This window comes from Oncorhynchus mykiss, chromosome 1, assembly GCF_057628025.1.
Source record: "Oncorhynchus mykiss isolate SJ-2025 chromosome 1, ASM5762802v1, whole genome shotgun sequence".
NCBI lineage: Eukaryota > Metazoa > Chordata > Actinopteri > Salmoniformes > Salmonidae > Oncorhynchus > Oncorhynchus mykiss.
The window spans coordinates 30,141,472-30,157,550 of NC_143022.1; the positions used below are offsets into that span (position 1 = coordinate 30,141,472).

The 16,079-nt window shown below is 42.0% G+C and overlaps 1 protein-coding gene across 9 annotated transcripts in view; it reads right to left on the reverse strand.

The window, feature by feature from the left end:
* Positions 1-15,269, reverse strand: part of chka (choline kinase alpha) — a 36,760-nt gene extending 21,491 nt beyond the window's left edge. For 2 of the 9 annotated variants that reach the window (XM_090224218.1, XM_090224050.1), the window contains exons 1-4: positions 14,788-15,225; positions 11,823-11,931; positions 10,958-10,998; positions 9,498-9,551 (exon numbers count right to left, since the gene is read on the reverse strand). Coding sequence is in view for 6 of the 9 variants with exons in the window: in XM_090224050.1 (XP_090080176.1) it covers positions 9,498-9,551 (54 nt within the window). In the remaining 3 variants the exon portion in view is untranslated. Of the gene's footprint in view, positions 1-9,497; positions 9,552-10,934; positions 10,999-11,822; positions 11,932-13,626; positions 13,710-14,787 lie in introns of those variants that run through there. The other 7 variants (XM_090224002.1, XM_090224127.1, XM_021597978.3 and 4 more) reach the window with 7 other exon arrangements.
* Between the last annotated feature and the right edge of the window lie 810 nt (positions 15,270-16,079).

The window sequence follows — 16,079 nt, forward strand, 5'->3', positions numbered from 1 at the left end:
ACAAGTTCTGGCCTGGTTTAGATCTTATCTGTCGGAAAGATATCAGTTTGTCTCTGTGAATGGTTTGTCCTCTGACAATTCAACTGTGAATTCCGGTGTTCCTCAAGGTTCCGTTTTAGGACCACTATTGTTTTCACTATATATTTTACCTCTTGGGGATGTCATTTGAAAACAGAATGTTAACTTTCACTGCTATGCGGATGACACACAACTGTACATTTCAATGAAACATGGTGAAGCCCCAAAATTGCCCTCGCTAGAAGCCTATGTTTCAGACATAAGGAAGTGGATGGCTGCAAACTTTCTACTTTTAAACTCGAACAAAACAGAGATGCTTGTTCTAGGTCCCAACAAACAAAGAGATCTTCTGTTGAATCTGACAATTACTCTTAATGGTTGTACAGTCGTCTCAAATACAACTGTGAAGGACCTCGGCATTACTCTGGACCCAGATCTCTCTTTTGACGAACATATCAAGACTGTTTCAAGGACAGATTTTTTCCATCTACGTAACATTGCAAAAATCAGAAACTTTCTGTCCAAAAATGATGCAGAAAAATGAATCCATGCTTTTGTTACTTCTAGGTTAGACTACTGCAATGCTCTACTTTCCGGCTACCCGGATAAAGCACTAAATAAACTTCAGTTAGTGCTAAATACGGCTGCTAGAATCCTGACTAGAACCAAAAAATGTGATCATATTACTCCAGTGCTAGCCTCCCTACACTGGCTTCCTGTCAAGGCAATGACTGATTTCAAGGTTTTACTGCTAACCTACAAAGCATTACATGGGCTTGCTCCTACCTATCTCTCTGATTTGGTCCTGCCGTACATACCTACACGTACGCTACGGTCACAAGACGCAGGCCTCCTAATTGTCCCTAGAATTTCTAAGCAAACAGCTGGGGGCAGGGCTTTCTCCTATAGAGCTCAATTTTTATGGACTGGTCTGCCTACCCATGTGAGAGACGCAAACTCGGTCTCAACCTTTAAGTCTTTACTGAAGACTCATCTCTTCAGTGGGTCATTTAATTGAGTGTAGTCTGGCCCAGGAGTGTGAAGGTGAACGGAAAGGCTCTGGAGCAATGAACCCCCCTTGCTGTCTTTGCCTGGCAGGTTCCCCTCTTTCCACTGGGATTCTCTGCCTCTAACCCTATTACAGGGGCTGAGTCACTGGCTTACTGGTGCTCTTTCATGCCGTCCCTAGGAGGGGTGGGTCACTTGAGTGGGTTGAGTCACTGATGTGATCTTCCTGTCTGTGTTGGCGCCCCCCCTTTGGGTTGTGCCGTGACGGAGATCTTTGTGGGCTATACTCGGCCTTGTCTCAGGATGGTAAGTTGGTGGTTGAAGATATCCCTCTAGTGGTGTGGGGGCTGTGCTTTGGCAAAGTGGGTGGGGTTATATCCTTCCTGTTTGGCCCTGTCTGGGGGTATCATTGGATGGGGCCACAGTGTCTCCTGACCCCTCCTGTCTCAGCCTCCAGTATTTATGCTGCAGTAGTTTGTGTGTCGGGGGGCTAGGGTCAGTTTGTTATATCTGGAGTACTTCTCCTGTCTTATCCGTTGTCCTGTGTGAATTTAAGTATGCTCTCTCTAATTCTCGCTTTCTTTCTCTCTCTCAGAGGACCTGAGCCGTAGGACCATGCCTCAGGACTACCTGGCATGATGACTCCTTGCTATCCCCAGTCCATCTGGCCGTACTGCTGCTCCAGTTTCAACTGTTCTGCCTGCGGCTATGGAATCCTGACCCGTTCACCGGACGTGCTACCTGTCCCAGACCTATTATTTGACCATGCTGGTCATTTATGAACATTTGAACATCTTGGCCATGTTCTGTTATAATCTCCACCCGGCACAGTCAGAAGAGGACTGGCCACCCCTCATAGCCTGGTTCCTCTCGGTTTCTTCCTAGGTTTTGGCCTTTCTAGGGAGTTTTTCCTAGCCAATGTGCTTCAACACCTGCATTGCTTGCTGTTTGGGGTTTTAGGCTGGGTTTCTGTACAGCACTTTGAGATATCAGCTGATGTACGAAGGGCTATATAAATAAATTTGATTTGAAAATGTTTTGGGGTGGAGGTGCTGTCAAGGGGTATTTTTCTCTGCTCATACAGGAGTAATAGGCCTAGTGCACTAATTTGGTGGGAAAAAGTTTATTTTATACATATATTATTTTTTCTTTAAATATATTTTGGCAGGATTTTGATTCATCAGCACCCCTACTTCCTGCGGCTATGAACAGGTGCCCTTATCGACTGTAAAGGCTATGAGCTGGCAGTGGTCTGTGGACTCTGACTATCGGGCAAGAAATTTGCTAAGTGTGCACTTCAAAGTGACTCAGCTCTTTCTGTCGGAAGCCAAATAGGAGGAAAATAAACCATAGTAGTGCTTTGCTAATGGCGTGTTGAATGCACATTGGACTGACCTCATATGACTATAGACATAGGGAAAACATTATTAGTAAACAGGGTTGGGTAGGTTACTTTCTAAATGTAATCTATTACAGTTACTAGTTACATGTCCAAAATTGTAATCGGTAACGTAACTTTTGGATTACCCAAACTCAGCAACGTACTCCGATTACATTCAGTTACTTTTATTGCAGGATAAATCAATGTTAAAGTTTACATAGCTGGCCTTTATGGTTTGGTTATGTAGGCTTCTTCTAATCCATCAATTTCTACTACATATAATAATGATTAAATTATATCTTTACATTAACAACCAAAGTCTATCAGAATTCCAGTCATTCTAATAAATGTTGTACCCCTTCCGTCTCAAGGAGAAAAACAAGCTTTTGGGTGTAACAGTTGAACTAAACTCATGAGGCAATTCTAAGTTAGATCCTTCAAGAATCAATGGATATATATATATAATTTATGAATCCAAAAATGGATGTAGCATCTACAGATTGCCCCATTAAGTCTATCAAAAGTGTGCGAGTTTGAGCATGTGTCCATTAGGCCTATGGACTTTAAAAAAAATCAGCATGAATTAGATTGAGCAAAAAAAGCCGCACTTTTCTTCCATAGGCTTGGATCCGCACTATGCAGCTGTTGCAAGAGCACATTTTTCACTGGCTGTCCACTGGTTTCAAAAACAATTATTGATAGGCAGCTTAAACTTCTTGAATTCAACCATTATTTGGTTCAAATACACATTTGTGAACAGCCATCCACAACAACCACAATCCGTAATACCGTGACTACACGGTCTGCGAGCGTTGCAAAATAAATGTAGAAATCTATGTTATTCAATTATTGCACCCACACTGTTCGCGCGTCAACGAGCGTCTGCGTTGCCAAGGGCTAAAATAGAAGTCCTTTCTATTTCTGACACAGATCGTGCTGCAGTTCCTGCCTCTCCCATCTCCTCATTGGTTTATAGAAGCAGGTACCCACGTGCCATCTCCTCATTGGTTATACCCACGTGGGTGATTGAAAGACGAACTGTGTTGCCGGTCGTCGTGGTAATACTATGAAGGTTTAGATGCCAATCACCATATAAGTTCAAAGATGAAAAAGCCTGGAAGGAGGAGAGATGACTAGAAACGATTCGGTTGACCGTTTTATGTGTGGATTAATTGTCGGAGTAGAGGACCTTGTGCATTTCAGGTAAAATAACAACTCAATGTTTATATCCCAGGACAAATTAGCTAGCAACAGCAAACTAGCTAAAAAGGACAAATTAGCTAGCAAGTGCAAGCTAACTAGCTAAATTGCCATAAATGTTTAATGCTTTTCGACCTGTCCCCAAATTAATGTAATTGGTTCAGAGTTTTTTTTATATTTTAACCTGAGTGTCGTGATCGCGTTTGGTGTAGGGGGAAAAAATAAATGTATGCACGATGGCGCACGCACTCAGCCGGTTTGAGTTCCGTGTAAGGCGCAAATAGCTAAATGAGAGAGCAAGCAGTGGGATTCACATCAATGCGCTATGTAGATATCAATAATAAGTATCACTGTAGACTACACCAGTGCTGTCATCCTTACCTATAAGCGTTTATTCAAGTTGGATAATCTTTGGATGCTGACCTGGATGCTCACCTTTGGAAGACAGCTTGAACTGTAGCCTACAAAAGCCTATTCCTGATAATTTCCCTTGATCCATCAAACACATCTGGTGTGTTATCATAGTAGTCTCTGACTTGTGGTCAGACTCACTCAGGTGGAACAAATGTAAATTTGCGCCTTTTTTCAATGCTGATTTCAATGTCATTGAGAAAACAGAGAGGTGTCTACAATGTTTTTCCGCAAACATACTTTCTGAATTTAAAAGTAATCCTCAAAGTAATCATCTAGTTTTTCAAAAGTATCTGTACTCTGATTACAATATTTTTGCTGGTAATGTAACGGATTATAGTTACCATTACATGTAATCCGTTACATGTAATCCGTTACTCCTCAACACTAAGTAAATAATCACTGACAACATGGGGAACTTCTACAGTACTCATTTTTGAATGGCTTTCCCACTATTCAAAAGAGAGATATCATCTTTAGGTCTATCCACTGTGTGGATTTCATGCCATAAAATGGGTGAGACCATAGATTTGTACATGTGAAGCCATAATGATCCTTAGTGTGGCAGAACTATTAAAAACAACTAAGCCAATTTTAAACTCTGCAAGTATTCATATTCGACACATTCGCAGATGGGTTCTGCTCCGATGATATTAACAACATATCTCTGTGGTGCTGATGGATGCCAAATGGAAATCTGCTCAACCTGTTTTCATAATCATCCTGACGAACATTGTGGCCTTGCAGCCTGTATGTAGGTCTACATGTACAATGCATTTCCATGTCCATGAAATCACTCTAAAAGTGGGTCAGCAGTCCAACGACATTTATTTTACGACCTATCACAACAGGTTGTTGAGCAAGGCTTTTCAAATTTAATTGGCTAAGTAGCCTAATTTTCAGGTTAATAATCAACAATGCTATCTATCATCCACATCCTGGTCTGTTGATGACCACTTTGTCGTGAAACTGTTCAGCACTCCATTCATTCAACCTTCCTCAGTATTGAAAAAAAGAAAAAGTGTTTTTTTTAATGGCTACCATTTCCTCTGTTGAAACTGAATATGCAGTATGATTTGTCAATTTAAATACATGATTACAACTAATCTGTGGAACAGAAAGTGATACAATGTGATGTCCCTTTTATCAGGATACTGAGGTCCACTGTGGGCTGTCCAGGTGTGAACACTACTATTCTGACTGCTAAATCACAATTCCTCAAAAACACTACTGTGGTCCACATTTCCTAATTAATAATAATTTAGCTGGAACCTCTAGCGCCAAAACCGTGAAAGCTACAAACACCAAAACAGCTTTAAAATGTCCAGACTACCATTGGTTAGTGTGCTTGAAAAAAACATTTTGATACTACTTATACTTTTCACACTGCAACCACATTTGCATAAATCCCAATGCTTTTCAATGGTCATAGACTTGAATGGGGAAAATGTCCACCGTAACTAGTGCAGACCGGTCTGAAATATTGTCTTTGGAAAATGACTTCCCTGTTGTCACGACTTCTATCGAAGTCGAAGCCTCGCCTTGTTCGAGCGGTGCTTGGCGGTCGACGTCACAGGTCTTCTAGCCATCATTGATCCATTTTTGTCTTGTCTTGTCTTCTTACACACATGGTTTCAATCCCATTCATTACCTGTTGTGTATTTGACCCTCTGTTTCCCCTCATGTCTTTGTCAGAGATTGTTTGTATTTCAGTGTTGTGTTGTTTTTGTATTGGTGCGCGATAGGACCTCGTACCCACTTTGTTTATTGTTACAGTTAGTGTTTGGAGTATGTTTTGTTTATTGTTATTAAATAACTTCATTACACTCCGTTTGATTCTCCTGCGCCTGACTTCCCTGCCACCTATACACACGACTCTGACAGAATCTCTGACCAAAAAATGAAGTCAGCAGGAGAAGGTACCCGGCCATGGAGGTGGAGGAGCGCGTCATGGAACACATGGAGATGATTGACAATCTGAGCGCCTCCATGGATCGCGTTGTCCAGAATATGGACCGCTGGGAGAGACTGAGTTTTTCCAGTGCCTTCACCAGCACAACCAGGGTCTCCCCTGAGCGCCCTTTCCCGCCTGAACCCAGCAGGATCCATTTATCCCTACCTAAGGGGTACGACGGAGATACTGCCGGCTGCCAGGGTTTTCTCCTCAAACTAAGCTTGTATCTGGCCACGGTCCACCCAGCTCCATCGGACCGTGAGAAGAGTTACGCCCTCGCCTCGTGCCTCACCGGGAAAGCCCTGGAGTGGGCCAGCGCTGTGTGTAGAGGAGGTTGCGGCGTTGGACCATTTTGAGGAGATTCAGGACAGTATTCGACCACCCACCCAAAGGCAGAGCGTCTGGTGAGCGCCTCTATCATCTGAGGCAGGAGACGAGGGGCGCACAGGAGTTTGCTCTGGAGTTTAGGACCCTGGCTAACGGTGCTGGATGGAGCGACAGGGCCCTGATCAACCATTACCGCTGTAGTCTCCGCGAGGACGTCCATCGGGAGCTGGCCTGTAGAGACACCACCCTCACCTTCGACCAGCAGGTGGACATGTCCATCAGGCTGGACAACATGCTGGCTACTCGTGGACGTCTAGATCGGGGTCTGGTTGTTCCATCCTCCCGCACCCTCTCTCCTGTACCCATGGAGTTGGGAGGGATGGTGCGCAGGAAGACCGGAGGGGGTTCCCGCTCGAGCACCATATGTGGTCGCAGAGGTCACACTGCTGGTCGGTGCCGGGTTGGTTCCTCTGGGAATCAAGGCAGCAGGCAGGGCACTCTGGCGTTACCCCAGGTGAGTAGGCACCATTCTCATCCAGAGCCCTCTCTTGTAGATATGTTTGTCTCTGTCACTTTTCCTGAATTTTCCCCGCGTTCCCAGTATAAGGCGCTAGTAGATTAATGTGCGGCTGGGAATTTCATTAATAAAGGTTTAGCTCATAGTTGAGGGATCCCCAATGTTCCTGTGGATATGCCTTTCCCCGTTCATGCCTTAGATAGTTGACCATTAGGGTCAGGGTTTATCAGGGAGGCCACCGCTCCTTTGTATATGGTAACGCAGGGGGGTCACAAGGAAAATATTTGTCTTTTCCTTAATGATTATTCTGCGTATTCTGTGGTGCTAGGCCTACCCTGGTTAGCTTGTCATAACCCCACTGTTTCTTGGCCACAGAGGGCTCTCACGTGGGGTGGTCGCGAGAGTGCTCAGGTAGGTGTTTAGGGGTTTCCGTTGGTGCTACCACGGTGGAAAGTCCAGACCAGGTCTCCACCGTGCGCATTCCCCCAGAATATGCCGATTTGGCGACTCAATTACCACCCCATCGACGGGGGGATTGTGCGATAGATCTCCTGGTAGAAACTCCATTTCCCAGGAGTCCCGAGTATCCCCTGTCGCAAGCGGAGACAGTGGCTATGGAGACATATGTCTCAGAATCCCTGCGTCAGGGGTACATTCAGCCCTCCATTTCAACTGTCTCCTCAAGTTAATTTTTTTGTGAAGAAGGATGGCGGTTTGTGCCCATTCATAGATTATCGAGGTCTCAATAAAATCATGGTGAGGTATGATACCTGCTACCTTTTAACACCACGGCGATTGAGTCAATGCACGGGGCGCGCTTCTTCACTAAACTGGATCTCAGGATGGCGTACAATCTGGTGCGTATTCGTAAGGGAGACGAGTGGAAGACGGCATTTAGCACCAACTCAGGTCATTATGAGTACCTCGTCATGCCATATGGGTTGACGAATGCTCTATCAGTCTTCCAATCATTTGTAGACAAGATTTTCAGAGACCTGCACGGGCAGGGTGTAGTGGTGTATATCGATGATATCCAGATATACTCCACTACACGCGCCGAGCATGTCCCTGGTGCGCAAAGTGCTTAGTCGCCTGTTGGAGCATGATCTATACGTTAAGGCTGAGAAATGCTTGTTCTTTCTCTTTCCTAGGGCATTGGATTTCCATGTCAGGAGTGGAGATGGAGAGCGACCGCATTGCAGCCGTGCGTAATTAGCCGACTCCCACCGAAGCTGGGATAGGAGCAGTGCTCTCTCAGCGCTCGGGTACGCCACTGAAGCTCTGCCCCTGTGCCTTCTTCCTGCCGGAAGCTGGGCCCGCGGTTTGTGAGGTCATTTAAAGTCCTGAGGAGAGTGAACGAGGTATGTTACAGCTTCCCCCTAATTACCATATTAACCTCTCATCCCATGTGTCTCTCCTCAGGCCGGTGGTGGCTGGTCCATGCGTTCTGTCACGACTTCCGCCAAAGTCAGCTCCTCTCCTTGTTCGGGCAACGTTCGATGGTCGAAGTCACCGGCTTTCTAGCCATCACCGCTCCATTTTTCATTTATCCATTAGTTTTGTCTTGTTCCCTGCATGCCTGGTTTTCATTACCCAATCACACTACATGTATTTATTTATTCCTCTGTTCCCCCTCATGTCTTTGTGTGTGATTGTTTTGTGTTACGTGTCATTTTTGACACGCTATTTCTGGTGTGTGTTTATTCAGTGTTTTATATTCACAAGGTATGTTAATTTGTTTGTACTTTATTGTTGTGACTGTTTGCGCGTTTTTGCACTTTGTCATATTGGATGGAGGTTTCCACGCAGTGGCGTCCGTCTGTTGGTTTCTCCTGCCTAAATAAAGTGTGCGCCTGTTCACAACTCTCTGCTCTCCTGCACCGGACTCCGCTCCCAGTACGCACACCATTGACAGCACCTCTATACAATGTATTAACACTGTTCAGTGCCAGAGTACCATCCGATGGGTACCACTTGCCATCCCTCTACCCCCTTTGTGCCAGGGCTACGGTCACATGACCATGGCACAGCAGGTGTGGAGATTTTCCACTTGAAGCTACAGTTAAGACGACATTACTGTAATTAGTCATGTGAGTCTATATTAAAGTATGCCACGTTGCCCTTAAACCGTATTTAAATAACCTTACGGGCAATATTGTTGTCCATGTGAACCTAAATCACACTGTAATGAGAAAATGGCTACAAACATGCACACAGTTAAGAAGCAGTGAGGTCTATGAGGGGACAGACTGGCTAGCCAAGGTAGGATTAGCCTCTAGGATAAATCTGTGAATCTCATGCAAAAGATACTAATGGCATAGCAATGACAGATGAGTGACATGGACACATTGGTCGGATTACCCTCTCTTTATCTTGCTGTCATCAACTAACACAGGTGACCTCCATCCAAAGTGGTGACTCAACATGGCTATTTCTTAACACACTTTTATACCATCCCGTTTGGGGAATGGTCTGGTATTTTTCAAAGTGATCACTACGTCCATTGGCAATTACGAAAACCTTTCATGATAAACTATTAAGACTTATTTGATCAGACTCCAGAAAATGAAAACAAAAACAGTCTTCAGGCCAGAAAAATGAAACATTGTGGGGATTTTCACAATCAGATGGCAAATCTAACCAATAGTCTGGGTAGATCACCTTTGCCATTAGTTACTTACTTGAAAGAGATTTTCTTTGTTTGACTGTCTGGGCTCCCCCTTATTACAGGACATCTATCAATGAAAGAAAAAGCAAGAAACTAACCATGAGTACATGTACATTTTCAAAAGACTCATCATGCTACAGCATCCTCACAAAGAGACAATGACAGAGTACAGTATAGTCCCCAAGTTAACGGCCAAAAAGGCAATAGGAAAGCGCTCAGTGCCTTTTAAAGACCGACTTGAGATATTAAGGTCGTAGAAACAGAGAGATGAGCTCTATGAAAGGGATCTGTTATCTCCTGATCAAGGCAGGTGGCATGAAGGTTAAGGTTTGGCTTCAACACCAGCTAAATCACTTACGGTATGCTCTGGCATAAAAGGCAGATATTGGCATGGCTGCCCTATCTATAAACTAGCACTTTAAATATTTTCTCCTCTTTGGAAACCCAGTTACTCATGAATTTCAGAGATATTAATCACATTCGGTATTTGATAAGACATTTCTAATTCCTCTGTAGATATGGTCGAAACATTTGAGAAAAATGTATTGTGTAATTTTCTGTCAAAATGGGCACGTTACTTTGGTGAAGTACATAGTGTTGCTAGCAACAGGTGTGCTAATATTGCACTGAGAACATTGGCATTAAAGGGTACCCACTGCCATTATCATTCAGAAAGAATCTCCTAAACTGCATGAGACCATAATAAATAGATATTAATATTCAATTTTATTCGATTCTTACAATAATCTTTGTTGCTTTACATCTTATGGCTAATTCTACATGTTTAATTCATGGGTCTTTGTCCTCAGGTTCCAAATGGTGTATGACTTCTTATTAGATATGTGGCGTGTCTCATTCTATTTTCTATTTTATAGTGTTACTTCAATTGTTTTACGCTAAAATGGTTTAGATCAGAGTTGTTGCTTTTGTCATTCCCATCCAACTAAAGGAGAATGTCAGCTTGACGGACTCTTGACCTGGATTCTCTGGTCATCTGATTTTAGCCAGGAGGTTATCTTGGAGTTGTCCTAACTAGCCTTCCATCATGTGATCTATGAGCAATGTAATGTGGACCTAATGACACGTCATCAGCAATGATATCCCCCTGTGTCATTTGGCAGTAGCTCATGACGCAAAAAAAAACTAGATTACGAAATGTTGTTATTACTAGTTGTTATAATTACTGCGCAACACCTCACATTTGAATTGCTGTCAGGTGAGCTCCAATTTATTTATTTATTTGCAATGTGAGTTTTCTCATTGGTCTTATTTTGTATTACTATGTTATTTGACAACTTTTTTCCAATATGAAAAGGATAGGAAAGGTTAACACACAACCCCCCACCCTCCGTATCTTCACAAGTGCATCAATTCACAAGCTGCCTTCCATAACAATGTGGATGAACTTTGTTGTGGACAATACTGAGACTTCAGGGATCTCATACTCTACCGTGTATGGTATGGTGGAATCACCTGGAAACAAGTGTGCTCAAGGCACGCTCCTTTTGGAAGGCCTACGGCAAAGAACATATGCATGTACAGCCATGGGGGTACATCACACCACAACAGCAGAAACACACACACACACACACACACACACACGCACACAAACACACCCACAAACACACACACACACAAGTAAGCGTACACACACACCAACACACATGTGCACACGACTTGAGCCACCCATCATGTGGGTATTTGGCCGAGAGGGCATTTCAACCACAAGATGTTTGAGGAAGAAAATATCTCCTTCCCCTCCTGTCAAACCCCAAATTCCAGCAGCAAAGCCTAGACCACTGCTCAGCTTTCTTAGAACCTATCAGGGAATACATGTAGGCTGTGTTTTTCCTAAACTTGTATATTATCACATTCTATTCTATTCTAAAACATGACCAGAAAATCAGGTTAGTTCAAATGGAACTTTTCAAGGGTCCAAGATTGTGCCTTTTGGTAGGCTACGTATTTAGCCTAAAGAACATTGACGGAATTTTTCAGTTAAACTGAATATAAAATTCAAAGGACACACAACACATACAGTGGGGTCCGAAATGATTGACAGCCTTAATAAAGATGATCAAAAATGACCACATAACATCTTTATAAAGGGTGTTCTTCAATCTTATAAAGGGTGTCAATAATTTCGAAATTCCACTGTATATGGGTGCATTTCATTGAGACATGATAATGATCACCAGCTTAGTCAATGAAATTCAAACAAATAATATATTAAATGTATGTTTTATACACTGGACATTGTGTGATAAGAACATGTGTTTGGTAAGATATGACTGACTCACTCAACATTTCATTGTCTGTTTATAGATGTTATACACACCTGTAGAATAGCTCCATACAGGCGCAGGAGGACGTTACGGGGTTCATCAACTACACTGGTTTGGGTGTCGGGCAGGGCGCAGAGGAAGAGCTTGTTGCTGAGGCCACCCCTGTCACAACATTACAAAAAAACAAATAAAGTTCATAGAAGAGTCACATTCCCCCAGGTCAATGAATGTGGCGGGCTAAATAACATTTTTGTTCTGGGATAGAAAGCCCATAAATAATAAGTGATGCTTTAAAGGCCAAATACAGACGTTTTTATATCTATATCAAATCATTTCTGGGTAACAATTAAGTACCGTACTGCAATAGATTTCCATTCAAATGGGCAAATATAGATTTTTAGCTAAAATTGTTTCTCAAGCAAGATTTCTGCTATAGGACTGTCTGGGTGGGGAGGGAAAAACTGAAAATTAGCTGTTATTTGCAGAGAGGTTTGGAACTCTCTTTGTTATTGGTCTATTAACCAATTTACCACATGATTATGTCACCATGGAAAACCGAAACTCCCACCAGCAACTATCAGGAAATAACACTGGTCATTTTTTTCTCACTCTTTAATAGTGTTAGTTTCAACAGCTGTTGTACAATATGATATAAAACAGGAATAACATAATTTTGACTGCACTGGGCCTTTAAATTCAAAAACACATAATACAATCCCATATAGACATAGGAATCGTTTTAATTTGAAATTACATTACTTAGGTTTATCACAGTATCATATTCTCTGTTTATTAAACCCTATCATACCACTGGACACCATGATATGGAGGACCAAGCATGCCATAATAATAAATAAATACCTAAATAAATGAATACACATACATAAATAAATAAATAAATAAATACATGAATAAATAAAGAAACGCACACATAACTAGATAAATAAATGGATGAATGAATGCACACATATAGATAAAAAAATATATATTTAAATGAGTCACACTTTCATTCATTCATTTTATTAATTTAGATTATATTTTCATATATTTATTTCTGTATTTCTTCCTCCAATATGATGATGACGGGGTGTCAAGCAAATGTATGAATCTAGCAAACCATTGGTTAATCAATGTCACTGTCATGCCCTGACCTTAGAGAGCCTGTTTATTTCTCTATTTGGTTAGGTCAGGGTGTGATTTGGGTGGGCATTCTAGTTTTCTATTTCTTTGTTGGCCGGGTATGGTTCCCAACCAGAGGCAGCTAGCTGTCTATCGTTGTCTCTGATTGCGAATCATACTTAGGCAGCTTGTTTTCCACCTGAGTTTGTGGGATGTTTTTTTTGCACGGACGTAACAGTCACAGAGCGTTGCTCGATTTCATTTGCCTGGGGTGAATTCAGTACAACAGAACAGTTTTCAACATTTAATTAAACAGAAACGATACTGTACTGAATGACCAGTTGAAAAACGATGTGATTATGGTGGCCCAGAGGGTGATTGTATATGGTGTGTTGCACCAGGACTCTCTGTTATAACCTGAACTCTGGTGAATTCGTCGGGAAACTTCCTCCAAAGAAGTAATGGGTCCACCTCTGTGCCCATTGTAACAGCTAGCTGACCCAAGTTTTCAATGCATGCCTCTATAACCAGGGTCAGTGTGCTAGCTTAGCATATAGCGCTGCCTCCTTGAACATTCCACTGACTGGGCTTGAACGAGGGTCCTATACCTCACCAACACATGTGACTGCCAGCTTGACAACATGTGAACCGAATAAGCTATACAATAGGTACCAATTGGATAGCTCCATCTGTGACATTTCAAGCTAGCTGTGGAGTGAGGTTATGGTACGTTCTTACCTTCATTTAGCCCTTGATCATGATTCTCAGTTCCATTACATTACACATAAGTGTCATTGGACGAAGGCGTCTTCTGTATGGGGGAGCATTGTTAAGATTCGTCTGAACATTAACATGTATTGTTTGCGGTACGGGTTTGGAAGCATAAGGACCTTATCTTTCTTTTTACCAAGAAATATTTTTTTAAACACAAAAGGTTAAATTGACGCACCTTAATAGGGTTAGTGTTCCCACATGGTTATATCTCCATGTTACAGCACTTGTTTACTGAAAACAGATGGAAGACAAGAGGTTTACCACCTGTGATTATTAGATATCTAGCATTCTCCAAACAGCGTGTAAGTGTAACTTGGGAAGTGTAGTTTCCTCAGATGGAGGCACCCATAGCTGTATGGATCTGTGCAAAACTGCTACAGTAAGTGTATCTTTTTTATTTGAATGATTATTTCTCGCTGATGAAAGATAAGGGCCATATGCTTCCAAAGCCATACTGCAAGCAATGATTATTGATGTTTTTAAATGTTAAAACACAGCGTCCGGATTGTAGTTCACATGAGGCAGTTGTGGGCGAAGATAATGGCTGAGAACTGTAAGGAGTTCACAAGAGCTAACCTCCGTTACACTTCCACACGGAAAAGCAGGTAATCTGGAGAGGTGTTGTTTTCAGCAGCGTTAGCCAGCACTGCCAAGTCTCTGGCTACTGCTCGCCTGATTGCAGCCATCCTACTTGTCAGAAGAAGTGGGCTACTGTAGTTATCTACCGGTTGTAAATCTATCAAATGTGTGTAGTTTAATTGTTTACATTTCGGACCATCGGCCAGAAAAAAGCAACACACAGTGAAATTGATCAACCAATGGTGTGTTAGATACCACCCACAGTGAATAATTATATAATAGATTAATAAATATTTGAATACATACAGATATGTAGAGAAAAATGAATGCATTTTGGTCAGTATTTATGTATTTTATTGGTCATTTATTTATGTGGAATTATTTATCTATTCATGTGAGCATTTATTTATTTATAATTATGGTAGGTTTGGTGTTCCACACCATCATGACTAGGGAGAGAAAAACGCAGCAAATAACGGTTTCTCTGTGTAATGTATGAAAATTAAATATTGATAAGTAATGGTTGGGCTCAAAGATTATATTTACCTTATTAAACTGATTTGAAAGTCCTCTTCTGTCACCGTTTTCCACGCACCGTGGAGAAATTCTTTGCACCATAAATATGCCTTGCGCTTCGTGTCCAGGTCGGGCTCATCCGGCCGGATGATGTCCTTGCATTCATCCTCAGTATCTGGCTGCACCTCAAGTGCATTTTCAGTGATCAACAAACCCAACGACATAGAAGGGGAGGATGACACCCCGTTGATGAATTTCGTCTTCATGTTGTCTTAAAATTAATACTAAATAACCTACAGTTTGAATTAATTAGATAAAAGTAAATGTAGAATCAGGCTTGCTTCGACAAAAAATACTCAGATTTGATTTCAAGCAATGTGTTTTTAATTAATCTAGAAAATATGCGTCTCGGGTTTATTCAAACAGCAGAGTAGACAAGACCGTTAAATGTCAAGGAGTGAATCGACTGAAGAAACACTACTGGTTACACCAGTCAATAGGCTGAAATCGACGGGGGTTGCACGGATTGCACGTAGGGTTTGCATCTATACGTCATACTACCACACCCATTCTCTTACCTCATTGGTTGGCACAGGCACGTCGTTTTAGGAGCAAAATAGGGACAGCCCAGCACCATTTCCCATGCATGGTAAAGGCCTTCTTGTAGCTGATCACAGATATTATTTTGTGGTGCTATGATAAACCTGACCAAAATATTGTTTACATTAGCCTATGCTATGGATTATGCTATTGTTACCCAAGATTGACTAATTATCTTTCTCTAAAACAACTTCCACCTCAATGAGAGATGGGATTTTATGTTTTCACAATGCATTTCCTACAAATGTGTTGACTATGCAATGTTTGTGCTGATCAGTGTGCACAAAATGGCAATTTAATATGGGAAAAGCTGAGCTGCTGAGGTGAAGTCTGTGTACCCAAGTAGACTTCAAATGCTATTTTGTCCCATTGCCCACTCTCAAGTATCGGTAGCTAGTATTCCATCCAATTGGCGACAGATTGGATATGATACATTTGATTTCCCACCAGAGTGGTATTTCCATCAAACTTACTTTTTAGCTGATAAAATGCTGTGTGTGATGACAGTGCAATAAAATCTCTTTTGCGCTAACTTCTTTATGTACAGAATTTAAAAAAAATATTAGTTTAATGTGTTTCCACCGAATTTTCAACTCTACCAATGGTTTTTATCACACACACTTGCCCAATCTGGTTTTGGTGCATGCTCTACAGACACGTTTGCTGATAAAGTAGACAGAGTAGGTAAAGCCTTGCCTATATGTCAAAATATGGATAAAAAC